A 26,354-nucleotide genomic window follows, 5' to 3' on the forward strand; every position below is an offset into this window, starting at 1 on the left:
GGAAGAAAGGTTATTTTTAGGTCCTTTGGCTTTCTGATTTTTTCTGAACTTGTCGTCATATGATCCTTTCAGATCAGTCAGGTGTGTGTGACTGCAATTGAAACACCACAGGATTCAAACAAATTAGAGTGGTTTGCAGAAGGACATTGAAGTCACTGTTCATAAAATCTGGGGCATGTTTTAAAAGCTTTAGACATTATTTTTGAAGATGTACCTTAATTTCCATATTTCCATATTGGAAAGAAAATATTAATGATTTAGCTTCTGATTCTTATCCATATTAAAAGCGTCTTACTTGAGCAGAAGCTAAGCCACTAGAAAAATGCTTGGAAATGCAATTTTCAATGTCATTCTTGAAGCTAAATTATTATAAAATACTCAGGTTCTGCACTTAATAAATCTAATCATGGTTGTTTGATTTCCAGAGCAACCGGGTAACCTTGAAGATGGATGTTTCGCATACAGAACATTCTCATGTGATAGGTAAAGGTGGCAATAATATTAAAAAGGTGATGGAGGAAACCGGATGCCATATTCATTTTCCAGATTCAAATAGGAATAATCAAGCGGAAAAAAGCAACCAAGTAAGTGTGTGTGTGTGTATATAGCTTTTATTTTTATAAAAACTAGTGTATCTTAACTAATAAATATATGTATTTAAACTTATTTATAATGTAGATGCTGAGAATATGAAACATGACTTTTCTAAACTTCTTTTACTTATTTGGTTTTCTTTGGGCGGGGGGGGGGAGAGGGGTGGTGAATTCATGTTTAGGAAAGTCAGATTTATATTTACACTTTTTGGAAAGCATGGGACTTCCTAAATGAACGAAACCTGATAAACGAGTGGGAACAATTTATGATGATTTGTGAGTCATTTTATTTTTTCAACTGAAGTTATTTTGAGTGTACAGAAATCAACAACTTAGTGTGAGCATTCTACTAGAGAAACAGTATGAAAAGTAAAGCCTTTGTACATTTTTTTTCTTCTTCAAATCTTGACTTGCTTAGCACATATGTAATTTCTTGGTGCTTTTGGCTCATGATGCAACTTTTTTTGAACACTAAAGTTGATGGATAGCTAGCAAAAATGAATGTTCTATTCTAATAGTTTAACTTTATTCTAATAAGTCATTGTACCTGATTTGGATATCTTTTGTAAAGCTAACATTAGAGAAAAGTTAACCTTCAAATCTTTCATCCTAGTATTTAGAATCCGTCTTGTGCATCCCAGTGGCTGTTCAGCAAAACATGATGGTTTCAAAACATCCAAGAAAACATTTTTTGTTGATTATTGAGCTCCTGCATACAATAGTAATTCTACTATTTGATCCAAACTGCTGTGTTGATCATTTGATAAATTTCTTCTAGTTGGTTAAGCTTACGTAACCTAACATGCTACAACATTTATAGATAAGTTTCTTCTTTTTAACAGAATTATATTTTCATCTACTGTTCAGACAACACTTAGGATGTCACCAGATGTGATATGTTGATACTTAAAGAAAACATAGGTATTTGAATATATTTTCAAATGCCTCACTTGAAAATGTGATGCAATATTTTCTATATCCTTACTTTTCCAGGTGTCTATTGCAGGACAGCCAGCTGGAGTGGAGTCTGCAAGAGTTAGAATTCGGGTAATAGCCTATTTCAGTATAACGTTCCTGTGAAAACACCTTAAAGGAAAATATTGCAGTAGAGGTTTGAGAACCCCAACGTTGTCTAGCTCTGTCCTCTGACAGCAAAAATATAAGAACAAGTGTGAGGATTTGTATGAGTAATATGCAAAGGGTATTACAAAAAGTGATTCACGTTCTGGCAAAATCTTTTAACTAGCCCGAGGTGGACCTTGAACACAGAGTCTACAGTACAAGCATGAAGTAAAGTATCCCATATTGTACTTAAAATTGCATCTTAATTTACACTCCAGAGATGGTCTGTAGGAGCTCAGCCATCCGGTGTGAATCTGAGTTAAGAAAAGCAACTGCAACCTTTTTAATTTTAACCGTTTAAGTAACTTGGTGGAGTTTGATTTGTTTCTCTACTCACAGCACTTTCTTGTCTTCACTTTCTAGTTTTGATTGTATGTGCATTGTGGCATGGATACTAAGTCCAATAAATGGATTTTTTCACAACTGTAGTCAGGTGTGTCACATAAATCTTCGGTCTTGACAGTCATGAAAGAAACCAATGGTATGCAGCTTCGTAACGGACTTCAGAGCTCTAATTAATCCATGACAGAGAAGAAGCTTCTCTGTGAATGTTCACAAATATTGATGTCTATAGGTCCATGTGGATAAATACAGGCAATGAACCTGACTTTGACTGCTGCATAATTGCAAAAGACTCTGTTATTTTGGATCAAAAACAAAGAAAAAAACTCCACCCAAAGTAAACAAACAACATGAGGGAAAACAAAACAAAACTTGTTTCCTTGGAAAAGCAGTGCCTTTTTTGAACGCAAGATAAAGTTTTTACAAATGGATGCTGCATAGAGTGTATTATATCAATTTAATTGTCACTGACTGATACATTATGATTCAGTAAGCACGTTGTGGTAATTTCACTGAATGACTTAGTTTTTTTATATTTTCTTTTTAATGTTCTAGGAGCTGCTTCCATTGGTACTCATGTTTGAATTGCCTATTGCCGGAATTCTGCAACCAATCCCAGATCCTAATTCTCCCACAATTCAGCATATATCTCAGACATACAATATTTCAGTTTCCTTTAAACAACGGTCTCGAATGTATGGTGCTACAGTCATTGTCAGAGGGTCACAAAATAACACTAGTGCTGTGAAGGTAATGTGTCTTCCTAAGCAAGCTTCTGCATTTTAGAAATATTCATAATTTAGACTTTAAGCACTGTATTAACATTATATCTTGCCTTATCTGTACATGTTATCATATAATCACTTTTAAAGTCTAACTACTATTCTTTTTTTTTATTAAACTGATGTTGGTAAAGCATAAAAATGTGGAGGAAATAATTTTAAGTTTAGAATCTGACATTGTGATAAGGTTTTTTTTTCATGTTGCATACCTCTTTGGGTCTGCAGCAATTCTGGAATAGGTCCTAATCCTACCAATGTCCATAAATAATAATAATAATAATAATAATAATAATAATAATAATAAAAACAAAAAAAAACAACCCTGATATATCAATAAAAATCCTCAACACTTCAATATTTTCATGGTCGTATACATAACTTTGAAACTTGCCATAGTAGTTAATCAAACTTATCTTGCAAATCTCCCAGGACTGGGAGATGTGAATTTAACGTGAAAGTAAAGGAACAGCCAGGAGGCTATTTATCATAATAAAATTAGTAAGTTGTTAATGACTGCCACTGTGACAGATTGATATGGTCTCATACGGTTATATCTCAAGCCTGTAAGAATGTTTTGGGCCAAAACTGAAAGACAAACATTTTGGAAGCGTACCTACCCAGTTATGTCTCAGTTGGCTTCCTTACTGCTGTTTACGAGCACAGAAATTCCACTGGGCTCAGGCAATTTGATGTCTTCCTGTTTACCTTTAACGGCAATTAAACTCTGCATTTTGTCATAGACCAGAAATAGTAGGTAACAGTTAGTTCCTATCTTACCCTGTTACAAATCAATCAAGTTTTTAAACAAAACCGATATTTCTTTACCTTGGATGTGAAGTGCATGATGGATACGGAAACCATCTGATGAAGCATTGTTTTGTATGCCTGTGGGCACTGCTTAACCAGTCTCCTGCATTTACCCCTGCAGGAAGGAACAGCCATGCTTCTAGAACACCTAGCTGGGAGCTTGGCTTCTGCAATCCCTGTGAGCACACAACTAGACATTGCAGCACAGCATCATCTCTTTATGATGGGTCGAAATGGAAGTAACATCAAGCATATCATGCAGAGGACTGGTGCTCAGATCCACTTTCCTGACCCTAGTAACCCACAGAAGAAATCCACTGTCTACCTCCAGGGCACAATTGAGTCTGTCTGTCTTGCCAGACAGTATCTCATGGTATGTACTTTCTGTTAAACTTCCTTGTAAAAATGTTAAGTTTGGGAAAAATACGCCACTTCCATATGTATTTATTGGTCCATTTTAAATGAGTTTGGGAGGGGAGGGTTTATTACTGATGTTGCAGAATGCTGAGTTGATTGAATGCTCTAATTTTGTTAGTGTTCTATGAGTGTGTGTAGTTATCCAAAATCTTTGCAATCTGTGGTAGTATGCTTTGAATAAAGGCCTTGGCAATATAAATGCAGCATAAGCAATTTAAATTTATGATATTTGATAACAATGTGCTCCAGAGTAGAAAGCAGATTAGGAGGGTGCAGAAGGGGGTTATTGTTGTTAGGTGCTGGGCTGTCTTTTGTTGCTGTTTTCGTCAACTTGTCTTTTCCCTGTTTGTCAGGTAAGTGGGTTCCTTTGGAAGAGGCAGGGTTTCCTTACCTTCTGTGTGGGTGAGTTTTCAAGGAAAACAGATAATTAGGGATGTTGTTGTTTACTCACACCACAGTCTTACACTCCTAGTAATGTAGTCTCAATACTATAAGCCCTTCTATAAAAATAACTCTGGTGATGAATATTATTATTACTTGTAAAGGTTTTTGTTATATTGGCCTTTAAGCTTAATAGGAGTTTTTTGGCATTGTTGTAGTACTGATGCTTGTACATGTGTTTTTTTTATATGGATATTTATGAGCAACACATGGAAGATTGGACTCAAATCCAGTTTGAAGCTGGTATCAGGATAAACCATGATACTATCAAGTTCTATAAGTCAACATCTGTATTGTGCTGCACAGTGCTTCACTGTATAGTGGAAAGCAAAAATGTGCCACCATTCTCTTTGTACAATTATAGTCATGGTTATTACATTCTGGGAGGACAGTGCCTAAAAATACTAAGAAAATCTTATTCTACGTATTTCTGCAATGAGGTTTAAAGAGTGCTTTTATGTAGGTTTTATAAGTGGAAGGAAATGCAAACAAGCTATCCTGTAAATATGAAAATATATCTTTACTCTAGAAACTTCGGATTACACAAGGGCCATTTTATGAAATTATTGAAGCCTGAGTTGTTAATTGCAAATGCAGCAGAACAGCTCTGTGTCCCAAAGCATGCCGACTCTGTCACCCGTTAAGAAGGGTACTGACATAAGGACATGGATAAATTGAGATTTGGTCTGTTTCAACTTCCATGGACATGTAATCCAGAAACTGCTGTTATTTCCAGTTTTGTAGATAAATCAGACTTAATAACAGTATATGTATTCAAAAAACAAATTTGAAAAGCTGAAGGAAGAAGCAACTAACCAGATAAAAGCTTATCTCCGTTTCCTACCTTAGTAAAAGCAGTGAGTTGTTTTTTTTCAGCCTCAGAGAAAAACAAGAAGGCAGCTGTGCTAACTAGAGATAAATGCCTGCAGTCACTCTCAGCTTCTTTTGAAGTATGTTTTGCTTGATTGTTTTCTTCTCTGGCATTGTCCGGTGGAATCAAATTTCTGTGTTTTGGAGCAATTTCCTGCAAGGTGTGACTGCACGCTGGATTTCTCCCCATGGTCACGTTTGTTACTGGCACCTTCCAAGTGCTCTGATTCAACCAGAGTAATAGCTGATGCTGTTTCACAGCAAGGCAGTAGAAATGTCCTGTGGAACTAAGTGTGTGATTTTAAAATGAAATAAAAACTGATTTATTGATAGGTTGTCCTATAAGTAACTATCTAGAAGCACTTGGACATTGATACCAAGAACAGAAATGCTGTAACCATTTTCTGAACTACTGAATTGTCATTTGCGTGTGATTCTGTAATTCTCGTGAGGCTAATGTTAGAGGCAGAGCTGACAATATCAACGGGAAATGTAATACTGTGCATAGGTAGCATTCCTTGGAGTATGGCATATGCAATGTAGTAGCACTATTTTTTTTAGAAGTTGCTTAGCAGTATGTCTTAAATGGAAGCTTTAATATTAACTAGTAACTAATTTAATTGAGAAGGCTGTGTGGTGTATGAATTGTGAATACCAATAATCTCTGACAAGCATTACAAGTCTTCATTTCTAAGCGTAAGCATATTGCTTGTAGAGTTATATTCAGTGTAGTATAGTTTTCACAGTAGTGATGAGAGCAAACTGGAGAAGGAAGAAGGTGTAGTGATTTTAAATTAAATACTTAAACAAGTGAGAGGAGTTTTGGAGACGTGTTTTTGGTTTGTCTTCCCTTCATCCCAAACCCTTTGGTTTTCTCCTGTTTTGATAATTACTAAAAATATACCAAGGCTTGCTTTTTGTTAGTTTCATATATAATAATGCAGGCTGTACTATACATGTATTATGAAGGATGTTGACAAATCACTTTTGTTCACTCACAATCTATCAAAGAACAATGCTTGTGTTTCTCTCAACATCATCGTGCAGGTGCTCTAAACACACAAGACCAAAACCGTAGTGCAAAAATCTATCCACTTATAAAATATGACATTCCAATTTCAAAGTTTTCACTTTCCTTTTTTTCTTGTTATCCTTTTAGTTGCATTCTCATTCAGCAGGCATTTGTTGAAACCTTCTGATAATACTTTCTGTAACTCTTTTATGAAAACATTTGGAAAATCCATGTATGAATTGCTCTCAGCAGTTCTGTTAAGCTTAAGTCCTCTATTATTGGATTATTCATTTCAGAGTTTTAAAATAAACTCCATTTATGACTTTTTTCAGCTAAGTTCATTTACTGAATTTAAGCTGTATTTGTCAGTCTTCGTAAAGTCAAAATAATTGAGATACCTTGGTTTAATTTTCCTTAAGTTAAAATTACTTCAATTATTTAGGTTTGGAAACTACTCTGTAGCTATAGGTGGTACTGTTGAGAAGGACTATCTAAATATAAAATACTGAGCTGGTGACCTGAAGAATATACCAATCAGCTGCTTTTTGTTTTGAACAAAAAATTAGAGAAATAGGAAACTGACTAAATATGACCACTTTCTAAAATGTACATTACAATTTTTTCTGATGTGTGATATTTACTTTGTGTGAATCTAAATTCTCAAAGATTTGCCTTTCACTGACTGTTACCCTCTGTTCTTATTTTATGAGCAATCTAATAATCCCAAGATATCTTGTAGGATGGGTTTTCTGTCCCTCTGTCATCTCCCCTTCTTTGGTTGTGTTTTTGTTTTGGTAGGGATTTTTTTTCTTAATTTTTGGCAGGTTACTTACAATTTCACTATCTGAAAGGTTTCAGAGTTGTCACCTATATCAGTGGAAAATACTGATGTAGCTACAGAGGAGGGGGGAAAAGAAAGGTAAAAGTTGAGCTTCAGACAACGATGAGTTGCAGAAACCTTTTATTACAAACTTAGTTTATTGTGGACTGTTTGAGTGCTGCTATCTGTTCTTGACAATATTTTATTCTGATTTGATATATAATAGTTGTTTCTGAATTTGAATCCTCCAGACACCCTTAATTTTGTGTAGGTAGCTAATGTGGGGGCATGTGTGAGCTTACTGTGATGGTCAAAATCCTAGAGTAAAAATACGCTGTTATGCTGTTGCAGGCAATGAGGTAGCTTTTACTTCATTTCGTCCATGCTTTGTATTCTGTACTTATAATACCATGACGTACATGTGTACAATCTATGTATTTCAATTTATTGCCAACATTCATGTGGAAGCAGCATAGTTTATAAGTTTTATGAATTTCTGAATGTTTTTTCAGGGGTGCCTTCCTCTTGTGCTCATGTTTGATATGAAGGAAGAAATTGAAGTAGAACCACAGTTTATAACACAACTAATGGAGCAGTTAGATGTCTTCATAAGCATTAAGCCAAAGCCAAAGCAACCAAGCAAGGTTGGTGAGAAGCTCAAATATTCTTTTTAGGCTTTCATGCCAGCTTTTCAGAGCTGATGAGTTGACATGTCTGCCCCTCCTTCCTGACTTAACAGATCATAAATGCATAAAATGCATATATATATTTTCCACTTGAAATGCCAATTGAAATGTTAAAACAGTTCTCCTTTATGGCAGTTTGAATTTTTCATTAAATAATTGACAATACAGAGATTTTTTTTTTTTATGGAAGATACTGATGATTTTTTTGGTTGTTTATGGGGAGGCAAATTTGAAACACTTTTTTAATAGAAATTTGCCTTCAATCACATCTCCCCTGCATAATTGCAATGTTTGTTAGCAATCAATTAAAAAAAAAAAAAATCTACTGTGAGAAAAACTTGTCTGCATGAGAAGTTGGAAAAAGAAAAAACAACCCAAGAAATAGTTTTTTGGTAACTTAGTTTTTCAGGTGTTCCTAACTTCTTTTTTCTGGACAGCTAGAACTTTAATAGCTTTCATATAAACCTTTCTTGTCTACTTTATATATAGACTACTGATAAAAGAGAATACAAGCCTTTAATATTTGGCTCACTTCTCTAGATCTTGCTAGTCACTGGTTTTCCTTGTTTGTTTTTTTTCCTTTGGTTTGATTTGTTTTTTCTTCCCCCTACAGTCTGTGATTGTCAAAAGTGTTGAACGAAATGCCTTAAATATGTATGAGGCACGGAAATGTCTACTGGGACTTGAAAGTAGTGGAGTCACCATACCATCAAATCCCTCTACTGTCTCATGCCCTGTTGGTCTTTCCTGTCCTGGTTTGGATATCTTGTCCTCAGCAGGACTAGGACTCACTGGACTTGGTATGTATTTTATTTTTATGTATATGTTTACATGTGTATGTATATTTACCTATATACACATTTATGTGTGTACATATATGTACACATGCACACATTTGAAACTTAATTCACGTGCACTTGAAAAATATACATATTTAGTTTTTGTGCAAAACCCAGATGTGTTTTTGCATAAGGATTCATGTTAAAGCATTAGATTATTCCAAAAGCATCTGGCCTTTCAAGGGCTTGTTGTTGTAAAAACTTCCTCCAAGGCTTTCATAATCAGCAGCATGACTCATCTCTGTAGAAAATCATCCGGAAGCTTGCAAACCACTCAGCTGAAAAGGAAAGGAAGGGAAATGCAGGTGATATAGGACACTACTTCTGTGATTTTCACAGGAATCTTTTTCAAGTGATTATTTTTCCTTTGGCAATATTGTGATGTATGAGGTTGCCTTGAATTTGGGTAGGTACTTATGTTTGTAGCATGAAAGTGCACATACCAAAACCAATATTTCAGTTCTAGTTGAGTTGAGGATGCGCAGGCTATCAATTTAGACCTTATTTATCATTATAAAATTTAGTGCAAAAATGCCTAAGTTTGCTATCTTCCAACATTTTATAGAAGAAATGCAGAGTCCAGACTGCAATAACCACATCATTTTTAAGATCTGTAAATATGTGATTACCAGAAATGTTAAAAATAAATAAAAATTGACAGAAGAATTTAGTGTCAAATCTTGACATTGGCTCTTGAAATTCAGTGTTCTCACATAACTACTTCGCAATCTGCCATCCAGCAGTGCTGTGCGGTTCCATGTCAGATGCTTTTGTGAGGGTTGCATGGGTACAAGTGGTTGTGCAATTTGACTGTGGCTTTTAATGCAGCTCTTGGTACTGTTGTTGTTATGCCTTTGCATTGTTAGGTCCTTGGTATTGTTTTTTTGTTTAGTTTTGCTTTACCTCTTTTCATTACAATGCTGAACTGACCTATGAATGTTCATAGGTGAAGAGCTGGTTTGAGGAAATGCCTTTGGAGGGTGACTTGCCATCAGTACTGAAAAAGCAAGAAGGAGCTTAATAAATTTTAGTGTGGTAGTGGTTCATCCATATGAGGTGCTCAGAAAAAGGCTATTTGAAATGGAAGTAAGGTTGTGAAGTGCAGTTACTTTCTTGTTTTGCAAATAATGCTTCTGTGAAACAAACTGACAGAAGCAGTGATGAAGGAGATAAACAGGAATGGCATAGATGAAAAGCAACCTGTGCAGATGCTTTGATTTTACCATAGTTAGTCCAGTAGGTGGACATAAAGGATGCTGCAGTTCTTATATGCTTCCTAGTTTAAGACTCCCTGTACTTTGTTTTCTGCACCAAGTAAACAGCAGCTTTAGTGTTCAAATATGTCTGTGAAATGTACAAGGGTGCTACTTTAGTTGTTTTTGTTGTTTTTGTTTTAATTAGTACTTAAAAACTGGTCACAATGTTTTTCACTAAGTCTTAGCCGAATATTCACATGTGCGACTTTTTGCAGGCCTTTTAGGTCCAACAGCCCTGTCGGTCAACACCTCAACTACTCCAAACTCTCTGTTGAATGCTCTGAATAGCTCTGTGAGTCCCCTGCAGAGTCCAAGTTCAGGCACACCTAGCCCCACATTATGGGCAACATCTCTTGCTAACACAAATGCCACAGGTTGGTAGAAGTTAAATGAATTGTTCAACAGTAACTTGTAGGAATGACAACTGAAAGTCCAGAATTTTTCATTTATGAAAGCCTTAAGAATTTATATTCACACAGATTAATAAATATCTAAATTTGAAGCTATAACTTTATGCAACAGCAGGTTATAGATGTACATACAATGTTTTGATGTTTTGGGTAAGAAACTGCTAACTCACAAAGTAATGGTTAGTGCATTTTGATTTTGGCATGCAATTTTAAAGGCAACTTCTTCAGTAATGTGTCAAGCTATATAAAGATAGACATTTTTATTAGAAGTATTAAGTGAGAATTTTTTAAAATGAGAAAATTAATCAGAACATGACCAAAATTTGTTGCAGGTTTCTCTGCTATTCCACACCTAATGATACCATCTACTGCCCAAGCAACTTTAACTAGTATTTTGCTGTCTGGAGTACCTAGTTATAGCCAGAACACTCCATCTCCACCACCAGGCTTGACTCCTGTTGAAGTCCATGTCAACGGCATGCAACCAGAGAGTAAAAAAGGGTCACCTTCTTTAAATGGTCACGTGAAGGTAAGTGATGTGATCTCTGGAGAACCAGATCTGTTTGTAACAAACCTGTTCTACAAAAGTTAGGGAAAAAAAATAGCTTCATTGGTAGATTCTTAAAGCTACTAAGTTTCTACATAGAGCAGTAGTGTTAAAACATCTTTATATTTTTGAAAACTTGTCTCATGTTGTAAAATTGGAAATGAAATTTCTCCTGTATCAGAAATGAATTTCTTGCTTTCTTGCACAGACAGAAAAGCAAACTTTGCAATATTTTCTTAAGCATAAAACATAAAATCACTTCCATTTTTGACAATCATTTCAGACCTCAAATATCAAGTATGCTGCGCTGTCTGCCACATCGCTGGGAGAAAATGTGTTGAGCACAAACCACAGTGATTCGGCAAGACAAACAAGTACTCATGGTGCCTCAGAACAAGTAGCTGCCAAGTCAAATAGTGCAGAAGGTAAGACCTTGACATTCTGTTCTTTTGTCTGGTAGCATTTGTGCAACCTACATAGAGTTCATGAAACGGAAATGCACAATTGATGTAGTTAGTTAAATCAACACGTTATGCCTGTGCATTGGTTGTGCAGCAATACTGAAGGAAAATATCTTTTGGATCTCACAGATTTATAGTCAAGTAAAGTAAATTATGCTAAAGGAGCCATGCTGATGATAGAAACACCTTAACTTAACATAAACACGCTTTTATCATTTTATTTACATCCCATGTTATTTTTATATTATTTATCTAGGGAAACAATCTATAACAATTTTAATATTTCTTTTATAGCAGCTTCACTTCATAGCTTAAACCAGTAGATAATTTTTTTTAGCATTGTTTTATTTTTGCTCTTCAGTGAATGGAAAGAAATAGTGCCTTTTGAGAGAGTTATTCTTGCACAAAATTATGTGTAGATCAGACTTAGATGACATCGGCAGACAGAATTAATTGGCTATTTATAATAAAACCTCAGTTTTCCTTTAGCTGTTTGAATGCAGAATAATTCTTTCCTTCATTTATGGAGGAAAGGAAAGCAAGTTTCATTTCAAACTCCTGTGCAGGTTTGTGTAAAGGCCCTGCTTCCCTTTCAAATACTGATCAACAAGGAGATGTTCTTTTCTTAATGCTTGTAGTCATCTGAAATACTGATTTGAATAAATGGTACATTGCCTAATTAAGGCAATTAATATTTGCAAAAATACATTCTGAAAGTATTTGAATATTAAGTGGGGAGCTTTTATCCCAGCAGAGATTATATAAGCATCTGACAAGGTTTATTAAAACTGGATACCAAATCAAATTTGTTTGAAATAGTCATTCTGATGATCTTTAAATTTGATATTAACTAATATTACTTGCCTTTTATTTGCCTTCATTTATTCAAGTAACTTACAAGATACAGTAGACACACTACGTTAATATTGATGCTTTTTTTTCTGTGTATCTGAAATTACATTTTTGATTTACCTCAGGCCAAGTTGTTAACTCTGCAGACTAGGTTAATAAGAAGAGCAATTTTTTAATAGTTGTCATCACTTCACTAAGCACACTAGAATGTAAGAGGAGTTCTGTTTAACTATCCTCTTTACTGGCCTTCTAGGTTGCAATGATGCTTTTGTAGAAGTGGGCATGCCAAGGAGTCCATCACATTCAGCAAATACCAGTGACCTGAAGCAGATGATGAGCTCTTCCAAGCAGGCGTGTACGAAGAGGCAAACAGTTGAATTACTGCAAGGCACCAAAAACTCTCACTTACAGTAAGCTGAAAGTGCACATACAGATTAATGGAACTATTTTGTCTTTGTAGATAGATGTTTCCGTCATTAGATGTTCAAAGAGCTGTCTTAAACTGAACTTGGCTTGTTTACTATGTCCTCCACTTTGTCTTTTGTTTGTAAACTTTGAATACTTTTTGTACTTATCAGGAATTTTTCTGTTTAGTTTGTGTCTGTGTCTGAAGAGATGGGGAAAAAAAACAACTTTTCTTCCCCACAAAAGGCTGGGCATTTTTTTCAGAGGAACTTTCATTAGCTGTTTCTAAAGGATATGTTTTTGCACATCCCCTTCTTATTGATTACATTGAGAACAATTCTTAAGTTCCAGCCTTTATGTCCTTGAGGTTGTTTTCTTCGTAGAAAAATGACTTTCAGGACATAACAGCATGTTCCCAATGATTTTTTTGTTTTTCCTTTTTTTCATGACCAAGCAGTGGGAAAGGCCCTTTTGAGTCATAATACATCTTGGCAATACAGGTTTTGTTCCTAGTGTGATGTTTTGTGCAATCTACTTTAAGTAGTATTAAGTAGCTTTTGGGAACTGCTTATCATGACTCTTGAGATGCATGTTATCTTTTACCTCATCTATTTACACTGTTAAAGCTGTAATATCTATTTCATTAATTCTGCTCTCATGAGCAGAAATCCTTGGATTTCTAAACTATCAGGCTCAGTTGTTTGTATGTCTTGTTCTTTTTGTTGTGGATTTAGTCTCAACATTTCTTTAGGGTTTTATTCTTCTGGGAGTAATCTTTCAAAACATGATTACTTCTATATGCTTTGAAGTGAGAGTTTACAATTATTTTAGAGCAGGCATAAGATAGGGCTTTTTTTCAGAAGAAAATTCCAATATGAGGTACATTGGCATGCAGGATCATGATTGTCGAAGCGTAGGACCCACGTTATCCTTCTTATTTGCCACTTACATGTATCTCTCCCTGCTGCTGTTAGTTTGTTAGAACTGCTGAGGTGCTGGCCTGAGCAAAGCTAAACAGCATAAAGCCACACTATGTAGGGATTGCATATAATGACTCTTGACACAAGAAAGCTTCAATCTTACTTGATGACCTCATACTTGGTTAAATAGGCAGCAGCAATATGTCTCGTTTCACCATTGGAAGTAAATGGTACATAGTGAAGGAAAACTGAGACTTAGGGAATATTGGGAAAAATGTTGGTATTTGTGTACTTTTTGCTGACTTTTTTTTTGTTGAGCTTTTGTTGAGTTTTGCTGCTAAACTTCTCGAAGTAAAGCTCAGTTATGACAATTGCATTGAATGTTCGTTGCTTGTGAAAAAGATTGGAGTTGATACTGACTTTGTTCCATAGTACTACAGAGAGGTTGCTCTCGGATGCAGAGTTAAGTGCTTCTGAAAGTCCCATGGCTGACAAAAAGGCTCCTGGAAGTGAGCGGGCAGCAGAGCGAGCGGCAGCTGCCCAGCAGAACTCCGAAAGAGCACGTCTAGCACAGCCATCATATGTAAATATGCAGGTATGTTTCCCAAATAAACCCAGATCGACTGCAAGACCTGGTAATTGCAAAGTATATGTGCAAAGTGCAAAGGAAACTGGCTAGCAGACTGACTTGCCATTATGGTTTCAGGAATGCATTTCCCAGCAAAATTGTTCATTCTTTCAAGATGTGGGTTGTATTTAGGTTGGCTGGTTTGTTTTGATATGCAGAAATGATGTTGAGGTGGCTGGTCTTGTGAGTTTAGACTAAATGGTATCTCCAGTTGCAGGAAGGTGTGGTGATATACAGGAGGCTTCTTTCGATGTGTAATAACAATAACTTCTGTTGTTAACTTTAGCTTTCCCTTAGTTCTCAGATGACATCCAAGGGTACCATACATTACAGAAGGAAGAAAGTAACCTTATTTTTGTGTTAAAACTGCTATAGGATTACTAGCTATTTTTGACATAATACAGCAAGACCTTTTCAAATAAGTAAATACAGTCATTACCTTCTTATAGAAACTTAATGTAGGAGAAATAGTAATCTCTAAGTCTTTGTACTCCAAAGAAAGCAAGAAAAAAAAATTTGTTTGGTCTTCAACTTAACATCTGAAGGAGGGAGGGAACTATTATGCTTCTGTTGAGCTTAAATAAATAAAAATTCAGCACAAAAAACCTATATGGCTAATTAGTCTACTCAAGCATCTTAAATGTGTGTAAAATTTTATATCATTACTTTAGAATGAGTGATAACTTACGAAAAACACTTTACAAGTTTTCATAAGCAGTGTCAAAACATTTTTCATTGTAGCTTCAGGTTTATCTACAGAAGCATTTATTGAAGCAGCTACACTAGTTCTGTCATACAAATATGATATACTTTATTTGTAAAACAGTAGTAACAGTTCTTCTGTATAGATCTATCAGTGTGGGCATAACTAGACTGCATCAAGTAATGGGGCAAGATGAAGTTTGGTGTTTTCGATGTTTTGTAGCTGTTTTTCGTATCAGAGGTCTAGTTGTTTTAAATAATGAGCTTAACGCTTCAGGCTAAATAATGCATTTTTGTAGTTTTGCATATTTAGACTTGCTAATCTGTAATTCAGAGAAGTAGAATGGATTTAATCAGTGACATCTAAAGTTCAAATTTTCTATCGTCTTTGGTAGTGAAACACAATTTTTTAAATTCTGCCAAAATTCACCTGTTTTCCTTTTAGAAAGTGAGTGCATGGAGAGGAACTAAACTTGAAAGAAGGTTATTCAAGATAACTGTGGTACCTAGATTTGCAGTCTAAGATACATATCACTTCATACTGTTGGGGAATGTTTTAACTGGTAAGAATAGGTGATTATGGAAGAGAAACTAGGGTTTTAAAAAAAAATCTTACAAATCTTACAAAACAATTGTTCTGCCCTAAGTTTCTAAATGCTGCTGTAGCCTCACACAAATGGAAATCAGATAATTATTTCAAATCTTTATCTATGCTTGAATAAATCTTACTCTATGCTTGAATGAGTGCTTTACATTTACAAGAAACTGTTACGTATTCCTTGGCAGCTTCTGAAAAACTTTGTTTTGAAAAAGAGCTAAATACTAGAATGACATTTAGTTGGAATGGTAATTAAACCATCTCCTGCGTGTTTGCTTTTTAGGCATTTGACTATGAGCAGAAGAAGCTACTAGCAACCAAAGGTATGTGGATTAACAGTGACTTCTGAAAAGTTTGTTGGTACATCACTGAAAGAATTTTCTGAAGGCTCAGTTCTATAACTTGGTTTAATCAAATTTCAAGCTGATAGTGAAACACATGCATATTTTTTATGTTCCAAATTTTTTTTAATACCAACATAGTGTCAAGTACTCAGTGTAAACAAATTGCAGAAAGACTCACAGCTGTAATGCTTCATCTAAACCAGCTTAAATTTTAGCATGTTTGTCATTGGCAAGGTTGCTCCACGTTTCAGGAGTAGATTATGTTATAAAATTGATAAGGGATATAACCGTGTCTTTGACCCTATTTAAAAAATAAACTAAATACGCTCTTGCCAGAAGAAAAACAGAAGCACTTTGTTTTGAAACAGATGGGATTCTTTTGGCTTCCTTGTAGCCCTAAGGGGTTTCCCTAACTTCTGACAGAGTAAATTGTCCTCAGGAAGTATAGGATTCAATCTGTGTAGCAACTGAAGGTGTTAAGGATTTGTTTGATGTGTTGAAGAAGCCTGTGAGCATACATGATTTTAAGATGATTATCTCTGTGTCTTTAGTAAGGTTGAGATTTACCAATTTATCTTTGCATTTTTTCAGCTATGTTAAAGAAGCCAGTTGTAACTGAAGTGAGAACCCCAACAAATACATGGAGTGGGTTGGGGTTCTCTAAATCTATGCCTGCAGAAACTATCAAAGAACTGAGAAGAGCTAATCATGTATCGTACAAGCCATCTATGACAACTACATATGAGGTATATGGAACACAGAGTGCAATGGAAATTTATTTCTATTGAATGATGTAATTTTTTCTTTTGAGAAATGTTTGAACCTTGGTTTCAGATTAGATTTTTTAGCCTTTTTTAAGGTATTAAGTATTTTTATTCTGAAAAATGTTTCTTAGATAATTAACAACACATATGGAATACATTCAGCCCAACATACAGTTATATCAGCTGCATAAATCATGCTCTAGATCTATAGAATTTTGCTCCTGTAAAGATATTTGTTTAAAGTAGATGAAAACAACTTAAGGGACCAAATGACTCAATAATTGTAGACAGACTAGTGGTAGTAATTGTGTAACCTGCTTTAAAATAATATGATTATATAACATGTAAGCTATATAATGTAAATTACTGTGTGGTGAAACAATGTTAGAAAAAGGAATAGTAGCAGATTATGTTACATTCTGTTCACAAAGCTGTAGAAGTTTGCTTTATTGATCTACTTAATTTAAAAGAAATATTCAACCACTTTTTTTTTTTTAAAGTCAACCACTTTTAAAAAAAAAAAAAAAAGTACTTTAGTGTTCCCCACTTGATATATGAACTTCACGTGACATTCAGTTATATGTAATAGATTTGAGTACTTATATTGAGTTTGCAGAAATGACTTGGAGAGAAAAAGTGACAACCAAAATCCGTCATTTTATTTAACTTACTTTACTGATTGAGCTGGGCTGGGGGTTTTCCCCAAGCTGTGATGCACTACTAAGGGTCTCTAAGCAGACATATAGTTCTAAGACCGTTTTGTGTTTTAGTCACTTGGAGTTTGCCCATGTACAAACCACAGGCTTAGCTCCTTACCCTGAAATGTAGTATGTTCGGACTCCTGTTTCCCTTGCTTGGTATGAGCTATTGTGGAAACATCTGGGGAAAATAAAAATCTAGGATTCCTTGTTATCATGCTTCTATTTAGTAGAAGTCTGCAACATCATCGGTATCAGAGATCATGCTGCCACTCTTCTTCCCTGCATGTACGTTTTTTGTGTAAAACATAGAATGTACTGAGGGACCAGTCGTTGAAGAGACGCAGTATTGGTATTATAGTCTATGGTCTAGAAAGTTTTTTTGTTTTGTTTTTTTACAAATTAAAAGATCACTGAACATATAACTTCCACTGTAATATTTTATCGGGCATTCAGAAACATTGGCCGACATCTTTTTTGCTTTACAACTTTTAGCCGTCACCACGTTCAAGCACAATGTATAAGCTCTGTCTTTTCTTGTTCATTTGTAAGGCTTGGAGTAAATCCATTCCTTTCTTCATTTGTTGGGTCATGCTAACCACAGTTGACACCTGATTTTGCTAATGACAAGGAGCTTTTGCTTTTCTCCAGTGGTGTCAATTTTCCTGAGCAGTAGGAAAGATTAACTCCTAAATTGTGCTTTTTCAGTTAGAATTTGATGCAAATATATAAACTAAATTTTTTTTAATTCTATATTTTTTTAGCTTGTGTATGTGTGCGGTATCAATATTAATCTTTTTTTGGGTATGTCCCCACCCAGTTCCCTAATTAACTGCAGCTTTTCAGGGAATGTTGCCTTTATTGGAAACACTCTGACTCAGTGGTAATTGGAGTTGATAATTAATATTCTACAGGAATGTGAAAATCTTTTATAAAAGATATCAAAAAAATTCACAAATGGTTACAGGATTGTTGTCATTGCATTGTATACAATAGTCAAGTACTGTATACTTCATTCACTTCTCTCTAAACAAATGTTCTGTAGTTCTCTTCCCCATGAAGGGATGCATAGACAGAGTGCTTAATGTCTAGAATTTGTATGGGAATCTGATCTCACAGAACTTTTTGGAAACAAAGTCGGAAATACCGAGCAATTCATTCTGAAGTGTAGTCTCTGAACTGTTTAAAATCCTTAAACCACATATGTTTTAAGCACACCTGCTGTTTTTGTGTCTGGCTTGCAATTTGACAATTGATCAACTGCCAAAAGAATGTTTGCAAGCATTAAAGCTGTTTTTAAGCAGGACTGCTTCAAAGAAAATATTTGAATCACAATGAAACTTCTGTTTTTTGCCCAAATGTTCTTTCTGTGGCTTGCAGGGTTCATCGATGTCTCTCTCACGGTCCAACAGTCGGGAGCACCTTGGAAATGGCAGTGAATCTGATAACTGGAGAGATCATAATGGGCTTGGACCCACAGCTCATGAATTTGTCTCCTCAATTGGCAGCCCCAAGCGGAAACAAAATAAATCAGGTTAATAGTTTCCTAAGATCTGATTATTACTATTATTAAATCAAATTTGTATCGATGAATATTGTGAATATATAATTGATATAAATGAATATATATTCAAAGCATTTGCAAGGTAGTATAATATGATATACAAGTGTTGATCCAGAAAACCTTCAAGGAATTTCTTTATGCAAAACAATCTTTCTGAAAGCTCTTTGCTGTCTTGAAAGGTGGTGGTGTGTTTTTTGTTTTTTTGTTTTTTGTTTTTTTTCAAGGTGTACAGACGTAAAAGCTTATTTCTAGACTATCATTATTCTGCTGTTATTGATGCAGCAATAGACAAATCTTTAGTGGGCTATCTGCTAGTGTGTGAAGAATGGAATTTTTGGACAGGAGATGAAAAAACAGTTATGAGTTGGCTGGACAAATTAATGCGCTTACATTAACATACAAGTTTAGGAGTATTACTATGTAAGTTTTTGTTCATACGGTCATATAGTGGTATTGAATTTCTGCTTTGTTTTTATGCTAGTGGTTCCTAACTGCATCAGTAGTATCTTGTAATATTTCACTTTTTCCAGTACAAAGTCTTGCATAATCTGCACTGATTGTAGGATCATTAGTTTCTGTTTTGATATGTTTTGTATTGTTTTACTCTGATACAGAGGAAATGAAGGCACTGCCTTTTACAGCCTAAAATGCCAGCCTAGTAATTGCTTCATTTGTCAAACTTCAAGTTCACGGTTCTATTATTGAACGCTGAATAGTCTGTGTTCTAAAATTCTCCTCCAAAATGGGACAATCATATTTTTACTTGCGTAGGAAGGTACCCTTTTGCTGTATACTTTCTGGTGTCTGTAAACAAGTGAGGGAGTGCTTACAGTGGCTTCATTTACACAAATTCCTGATATAGTTCCAGGCACCTATCTTATTTTTCTTATGCTGCACAAAAACAACAACAAAAAAAACCCTATATGTTTGTGAACTATGACATACAAAAGGTAAGGATTGTGCAGCTACATGGGTTTTCTTGTTTAAAAATTTCACCCTGGAAATGCTTATTTTAAAATGCACTTTTTGGGAATGTAATTTAAAATTTTATAGGGAGCATATTTCTGGTTTTAATCTTTTATAAAACTATTTAATTCTTTTTTAATCTGTACTGTACAACAAATCATGCAGCTATTCACTGGTCCTCTACCAGGAATTGCTCCAGCATGGTGTTCTCCCAAATCAGACCAAAAAGAGCAGTTTGTGATTGTTTGCAGTGGTATTTTCCAAAACACCTACTGGAGAAAACAGGAGAGGGCGTAAGGAGAGGGAAAAGCAGTGGTGCATTTCAGGTCTTTGCCCTGTATGAGGTTCTGAATTGCATCCATGTGACTGTTTACATAATGTGACTTTGTGTAGAAAACAAATTCCAGAACTTAAGGAAAAGAAAACAAAAACCCCTTCTGTTCATTTTCAAAGACAACTGAGAAGTGTTTTTTGATCTTTTTTTTGCTTTCATTTTTGATGTTAAATAATTTAAATATTTAGGTAATTTAATGATCTAATTGAATGCGGTGTTGAAGTGACAGAAAATCGCACATCTCTGTGACGTGACTGAAAAGTGCACTTCTTCCCTTTCAGCTGAACACTATCTCAGTAGCAGCAATTACATGGACTGCATTTCCTCGCTGACAGGAAGCAATGGCTGCAACCTGAACAGCCTCTTCAAGGGATCTGACCTGCCTGAGCTGTTCAGCAAACTTGGTTTGGGCAAATACACAGATGTATTCCAACAGCAAGAGGTCAGTATTCGTTTGAAAGATATCTTTGTGTTTGTAGTGTGTTTTTACAACAGTGGTTGTTCCATCTCTTGACCACTGCCGAGAAGTCTCTTGGTGACAGGATTTTCATGAGCAGCGCTATTCTAGCTTTTATCATGTCTCTGAATTTCCAGATAGTGAGCTTGGGCGTGGGCATTGTTTCATCCTGCAACTTTTATTTTTATCAGCAGTGAGATCTGCACCAGTTGGTGGTCTCAGATCCACACCTGAGTGTTTTGTCCTAACAGACCATGCAAAGTAGGTATCTGCACACACTGCCTTGTTGTCAAGGGGACTGTGCACTTGTTCATGAAGAATAAACTCCAAGAGGACCTTCCATTCATGTTGTACATGAGTTGCTCTGTTGGTGTACCTTGAGATATACCTGTAGCTTGAGATATGTTTCTGGGAGAGGAAAACTGCTTTGCATGCACCAGGGGTATATTCAAGGCTAGGCAGAAGGCAAGCTTGTACCTCCTCCAGCACTCCAAGTCACTCATGTACACGCACTCACGGAATCATCCTGAGTCCGTCGGAGTGTGTTGTTGCCATATCAGTCCAGTGCAGCTGGATCTGGTGCATTTCCTGCCAAATGCTTCTCATCTCTCTAATCTTACTGCTTACCGCTGGGGGGAATTCGGTTTCTGTGCAACCGAACTGTGTGGCAGGATCAATACTCAATCTGGAGAAATAAGTCCAGCTGTGCCTCAATTAATTCTGTGTACAGTCCCTCAGGCTTGTCTCTTCTGTGCTCCCCTGCGTGCTCCATAGTGCCCATATTATCTAGTCATTAAAACTTTGATATTATTTTGAGGCCACTCTCAATGAGTAACTGGAGATGGCTGTGTTGTTTCTAACATTAAAGATGGCTTTTGTTTGATGTTTTATTTTATTTTAACCTCAAGTCACTGATCAAGTGTGATGAGCGTAACAGGCTGGAATGAGAAGTAAATTTTCTACGGCATTTCCATGAATTGTATTAGTAGTACACACTCTGATACGTTGTGAAAAACTCAGTGCTTTAATTCAAATGCATCACCAGTAGCTGAGCAATTTTCTTCTGTTAACTTTCTGAAATCTGAATCACCTACCATATCTATCTGGTTGTTTCCAATTACATTATAGCAATTCTGATAAATACTCAAAATCAAATGTCATTAGTAGACTTCTGTGCTTTTCAAAAACTGCTTACTTTTTAAGTTTCTGTCAGAGAGAGAGGGTAGCAAACTGAGAAACTGTGAAGAAGTCATTAGAATGCAGTGATTGCTGTTTACATTTCTACCAACTAGTTCTCTGCATGTAAAATGCAGTAGGAAAAAAAAAAAAGAGGCTATTCTGAACCACATCTTACAGCTTAATGGTTTGGGGGATAAACTTGTTTTGTTTAATTTTCCTATTCCTTATCACTCTAGATCGATCTGCAGACGTTTCTTACTCTTACTGATCAAGATCTGAAAGAGCTAGGAATTACCACTTTTGGTGCCAGAAGAAAAATGCTGCTTGCAATCTCAGGTAAAGAAACTACTTCACACGGGTTTTCATTTCTTGATTTCTAGTGACCTACCCCTCCTCAGAAGGCACTTAAAACCAGGCATTATAAAGCTTTCATATTCCCAAATAAATTTTCAGTTGCATGGTCTGCTTGGAAAAGTTGGAGCCTAGTATAAAGTCTGTTTCACAGCAGATAGTGAACTCTGTTTTATTCCCCAGAACTGTGAGTCCCTACAAATTGCATGGGTTTGAATAAAACACATTACTTGATTTTTTTTTCCAGTTCACTTTAAAAGGTTGTCTCATACCCTGTGTGCAGAAAGATGAAGGCCAAATACTGATTCTTCCAGTGTGCTGTACTATGCCTAGCTCTGTTTTCTAATTGTAAGAAATAGCGTGCAATTTCATATTACATATGAATATTCTGTCTTTGCTGTCTTGGCGATGAATTTATATTGGAGAAAATTTTCTTCAGGTAGGTAGTGCAACATTAGATCATTTTTCCTTCCAATTGCATCACTTCTAGTGAATGCATATAAAGTGATGGCCTAAAGAGGGTGGAAATACAATGTACTTAGCTTAGTAGCTGTAATGAAATTCTGTAATCTTTCAGTGATTTGTCTGTCACATCTGGTTTGCTCATAAGAACAGGTAAGTGGGGAAAGAAAAATCATTTTGGATGAGCATTTGCTAATACAAACTTAGGGTGTGTATTTGAATGAGAGGTGAGCGCCATTTTTTAATAAAATCCATAGTAAAATACCGTTTCAATGTTATTGTTAAAGATACGTGCACTGGGAAATGATTGAGATGCTAAGTTTTTTTTTTTGTCATCTCATTTTATATAACATGATTGTGCTGCAACTATCCATTCTATGTGCATGTCCCTTCAGAAGACTGCAGCCTTTGAGTACGGTAGCAGAACCTTTTAAAATTATTTCAGCTGTGGCAATTTGATCTAAAGCATCATTGCAAAAAAAGTATCAACTCCACACTGTATCAGTGCAAATTAAGAACTGCGATGAATAGATGCTTGCTTCCCAATCAGCTTCTACAGAGTCTTACCCTGGCACTCCTACTATCCTGATTAAACTGAATGAGTACCTCACTGACGTTTTCAGTTGATACTGTTCTGTATCTAAAGTGTTCTTATTGAAAAAGAAGTTTTGGGTCGTTTTGATTTAAAAATAAATAAATAAACGCTTGTATCTGAGGGGTGTTTTGTTTACTTTGTAGAGCTGAATAAAAACCGAAGAAAGCTGTTTGACCCAGCAAACATACGTGCCTCATTCCTTGAAGGTGGAGCGAGTGGAAGACTGCCACGTCAGTATCATTCGGACATTGCTAGTGTCAGCGGTCGCTGGTAGCAGTAAGTTGTGGCTCAAAAAGTCAGCTGTAAAGATGGACATGGCAATCCTGTGGACAGCCTTCACTGCACACCACCCTCTGCACTTTGGGAGTTTGGGTATCAAGGACCAAAGCATTTTGTCTGCACAGTACTGTGCCAAAAAAGAGAAAACACATTTTCTGTCTTTCAAAACACCAAATGTGGGTTATGTTTTACTCATGTAGATTGGACAGATTTTGCAATAATAATAATATAGGGTTCTTTGTTTAGTATTTTATTACCTATAACTATAATGTATGCACTGAATTTTTACTTTGTTGAATGAAGGAAGAATGAAGAGCTGGGATGCCAGAGAGCATAGATGTTGGTTTTATCAAGATGGATTTTTCTGGTACTGCTTAAAATAATTATTGAGGTCTTTCTGCACTTTACATGTTCTGATTTCTTGTCCTGTGGAAATTTATTTCTTTCATTTCCATATTGATTTTTATATTGGCACTAATCAAATTTTTTTCAATGTTCCTGCATTAAGTCACTTCTCACTCTAATGGTACTAGGAACTGGTTCTTATGCAGATTTCCCTTCTCTCTGTCTCCCCAGTAGCTACCTGAAGAGATTGTTCCAAAATCCAGCCACACGGTAGTGGACCAGTCCTATTATGCTCTCATGAAGCAGTCTAGTACTGCTTGCAATGAAATTCGCTAACTGTAACAGATGCAATGAAAGACCAAAATGGACCTTGCAATATTAACCCTTTGCGGTCATCATATTTAACTGCTGCCTTTATGCTAAAACTGTTTTTAATGGTTGTCTTAAAGCAAAGGGCTATTTTTAGTATCCTGCCACTAAAGGACACTTATTTATATCAGACTTTTATTTTTAGATCCTATACACCTACAATATGTAACATTAAACTGATCTACTGCAGATTTATGGTAGAGAATGAAAGGCATTCATCAAACTAGAGCTCTGGGCTGTCAGTTTGATTAAATACAACTAATCTAATTTGACAAGACGGCACTGTTGCCATTTAATAAATGACGCATATTACTTACATGACTATGCATGCAGCGAATAAGTGACCAACATGAAATAGGTGTAATAGCATCTGTTTTGTTCAGTTTAGATGTGTAATGGTCAGCTGCAGAAGTGTTTAAAACTCTGGAGATGAACTATTTCTGAAACAAGTTATGTTCAACAGAGTCGATATTATAAGTGGCTAGAGCTAACTATTGCATTCTTATACTGTGAAAGTCCGAATAATTTGGCAATATTATTCCTCTGTCTTTACAGATGTCTTGTTATGGGTTTATGAAGGGTTCTCATATAATGAAGGAATTCATAAAGTGCCTCTTTCTGCAATGCAATATAAAATTTCCAAGCATTAATTTGTTGAAAAGCTTTCCCATAAGAAATGTTGTGAATTACCTCTACTGTAAAGTATTATTTATGTTCAGTGTACAAGCCTTTTGAGATGGACATAAACCACTGTCAAGTGCTCTTAACAGAAGGCATTAGAGTAACATTTACAGTAGTTGGTTTTTATGCAAAAATGGGTGAGAAATAGTTTTGACACTTTCCATGGATAATTCTTTTAAGGTGAGAAAAACAAAATGAGGTCGAGAGATTTGCACACACAAAGGGAATTTCAAGAAGTTATTACTTGAGGGCATAGATGATCAAGCAATGATATAAAGCCTATTGTGGCTAACAAAAAATAACTGCTCAGTACTCATTTCAGCCATATCTACTTAATGGTGTATAGCTGGGTGACTTCCACTGTAGATCAAGTAGCAGTTAGCTTCCTCTGGGTTTAAAATTGTACTTCGGATTAGAATGGATAGAACTGCATCTTGCATGCACACAGTTGTTCACATCAAAGCTACTGTGTTCAAATGCCATAGGTAAATATCCACTTATTTGTGAGGTATTTGTGTGTGTGTTTGTTACACAGGAAAGAGAACTTCATGCAAACCCTTGTGGAAGCCACAATTTCTAATTCTAAAGCTATTTACACTTACGTTTGCTTCTAAGCACATAGATAGCTCCATTGACGTGGACTGATACATGTGCTTACAAACGAGCTTTCATTTAAATGTTTGCGTTTTCAAGACCATTGTTTGAAAATCAAGTTGTTTTCAGTCATGTTGATCTTATAAGACCTTTTATTGAAATACTCAACAACACTTCGTACAGAACTTTCTGCAACCCCTTCTTGCTTATTTTGCCTGAACCTAAAAGCATCAAAACTCTTTACACTCTTACATTTTTAGTCTTTCATAAGTGCATGCTATATATCTAGACAGTACTATATTTGGAAACAGAAGTTATTACAGTATTAAGTTGATGTGGTCTTTTCCTGAGCAGTGCTTATCATCATCTACACCAAAGTGAAGAATTTCCCATTAACAACGTTATTTTCAATAGGGCTTCACACACACAAAAAAAGAAGAACACACTGGAAAAAGAATTTCTCACTTCTTTTGATTCCACAAAGGGAATATGACAGTACAGCATACCGTATTGTTAGTGTTGTATTATGCACAAATATTTGACTTGCTACATAAAAATGTTAGTTTTAAATCTGTGCCTTAATAGTGACCAGTTATCTGTAAATATAGAGCAGATACAGATTGTATTTTTGTGGGTTGTGTCCTTTTAGTGATTTTTTAAATAAAAGATGAAATTAAAACAGTACAAATGGGAATTTTCAAAACTAATCAATGCTCCGTAAAATAAATTTATATAACTCCCTTGTATTCTGATTGGTTAATGAAATATTTTTATTTAGACCCAATTCCAGGGATGCTTGCTTGTTAATAAAATATAAAAAGCAGTATTTCACATAATTGCAACATGTTTCTTTCACATGCTA

General features: G+C 35.5%; 1 protein-coding gene across 2 annotated transcripts in view; it reads left to right on the top strand.

The window, feature by feature from the left end:
- BICC1 (BicC family RNA binding protein 1) overlaps positions 1-26,238 on the top strand; it is a 97,629-nt gene extending 71,391 nt beyond the window's left edge. For both annotated transcript variants that reach the window (XM_084525651.1, XM_084525650.1), the window contains exons 5-21: positions 426-584; positions 1,587-1,640; positions 2,613-2,807; positions 3,768-4,019; positions 7,719-7,850; positions 8,506-8,692; positions 10,203-10,361; positions 10,730-10,926; positions 11,228-11,369; positions 12,511-12,667; positions 14,015-14,177; positions 15,794-15,833; positions 16,446-16,600; positions 18,697-18,850; positions 20,462-20,622; positions 22,053-22,152; positions 23,368-26,238. In XM_084525651.1, the coding sequence (XP_084381777.1) occupies positions 426-584; positions 1,587-1,640; positions 2,613-2,807; positions 3,768-4,019; positions 7,719-7,850; positions 8,506-8,692; positions 10,203-10,361; positions 10,730-10,926; positions 11,228-11,369; positions 12,511-12,667; positions 14,015-14,177; positions 15,794-15,833; positions 16,446-16,600; positions 18,697-18,850; positions 20,462-20,622; positions 22,053-22,152; positions 23,368-23,498 (2,538 nt within the window). In that variant the 3' untranslated portion in view covers positions 23,499-26,238. The remainder of the gene's footprint in view (positions 1-425; positions 585-1,586; positions 1,641-2,612; positions 2,808-3,767; positions 4,020-7,718; positions 7,851-8,505; positions 8,693-10,202; positions 10,362-10,729; positions 10,927-11,227; positions 11,370-12,510; positions 12,668-14,014; positions 14,178-15,793; positions 15,834-16,445; positions 16,601-18,696; positions 18,851-20,461; positions 20,623-22,052; positions 22,153-23,367) is intronic.
- Positions 26,239-26,354: the final 116 nt, after the last annotated feature.

Source organism: Aythya ferina (genome assembly GCF_964211825.1).
Source record: "Aythya ferina genome assembly, chromosome: 7".
Classification (NCBI taxonomy): domain Eukaryota; kingdom Metazoa; phylum Chordata; class Aves; order Anseriformes; family Anatidae; genus Aythya; species Aythya ferina.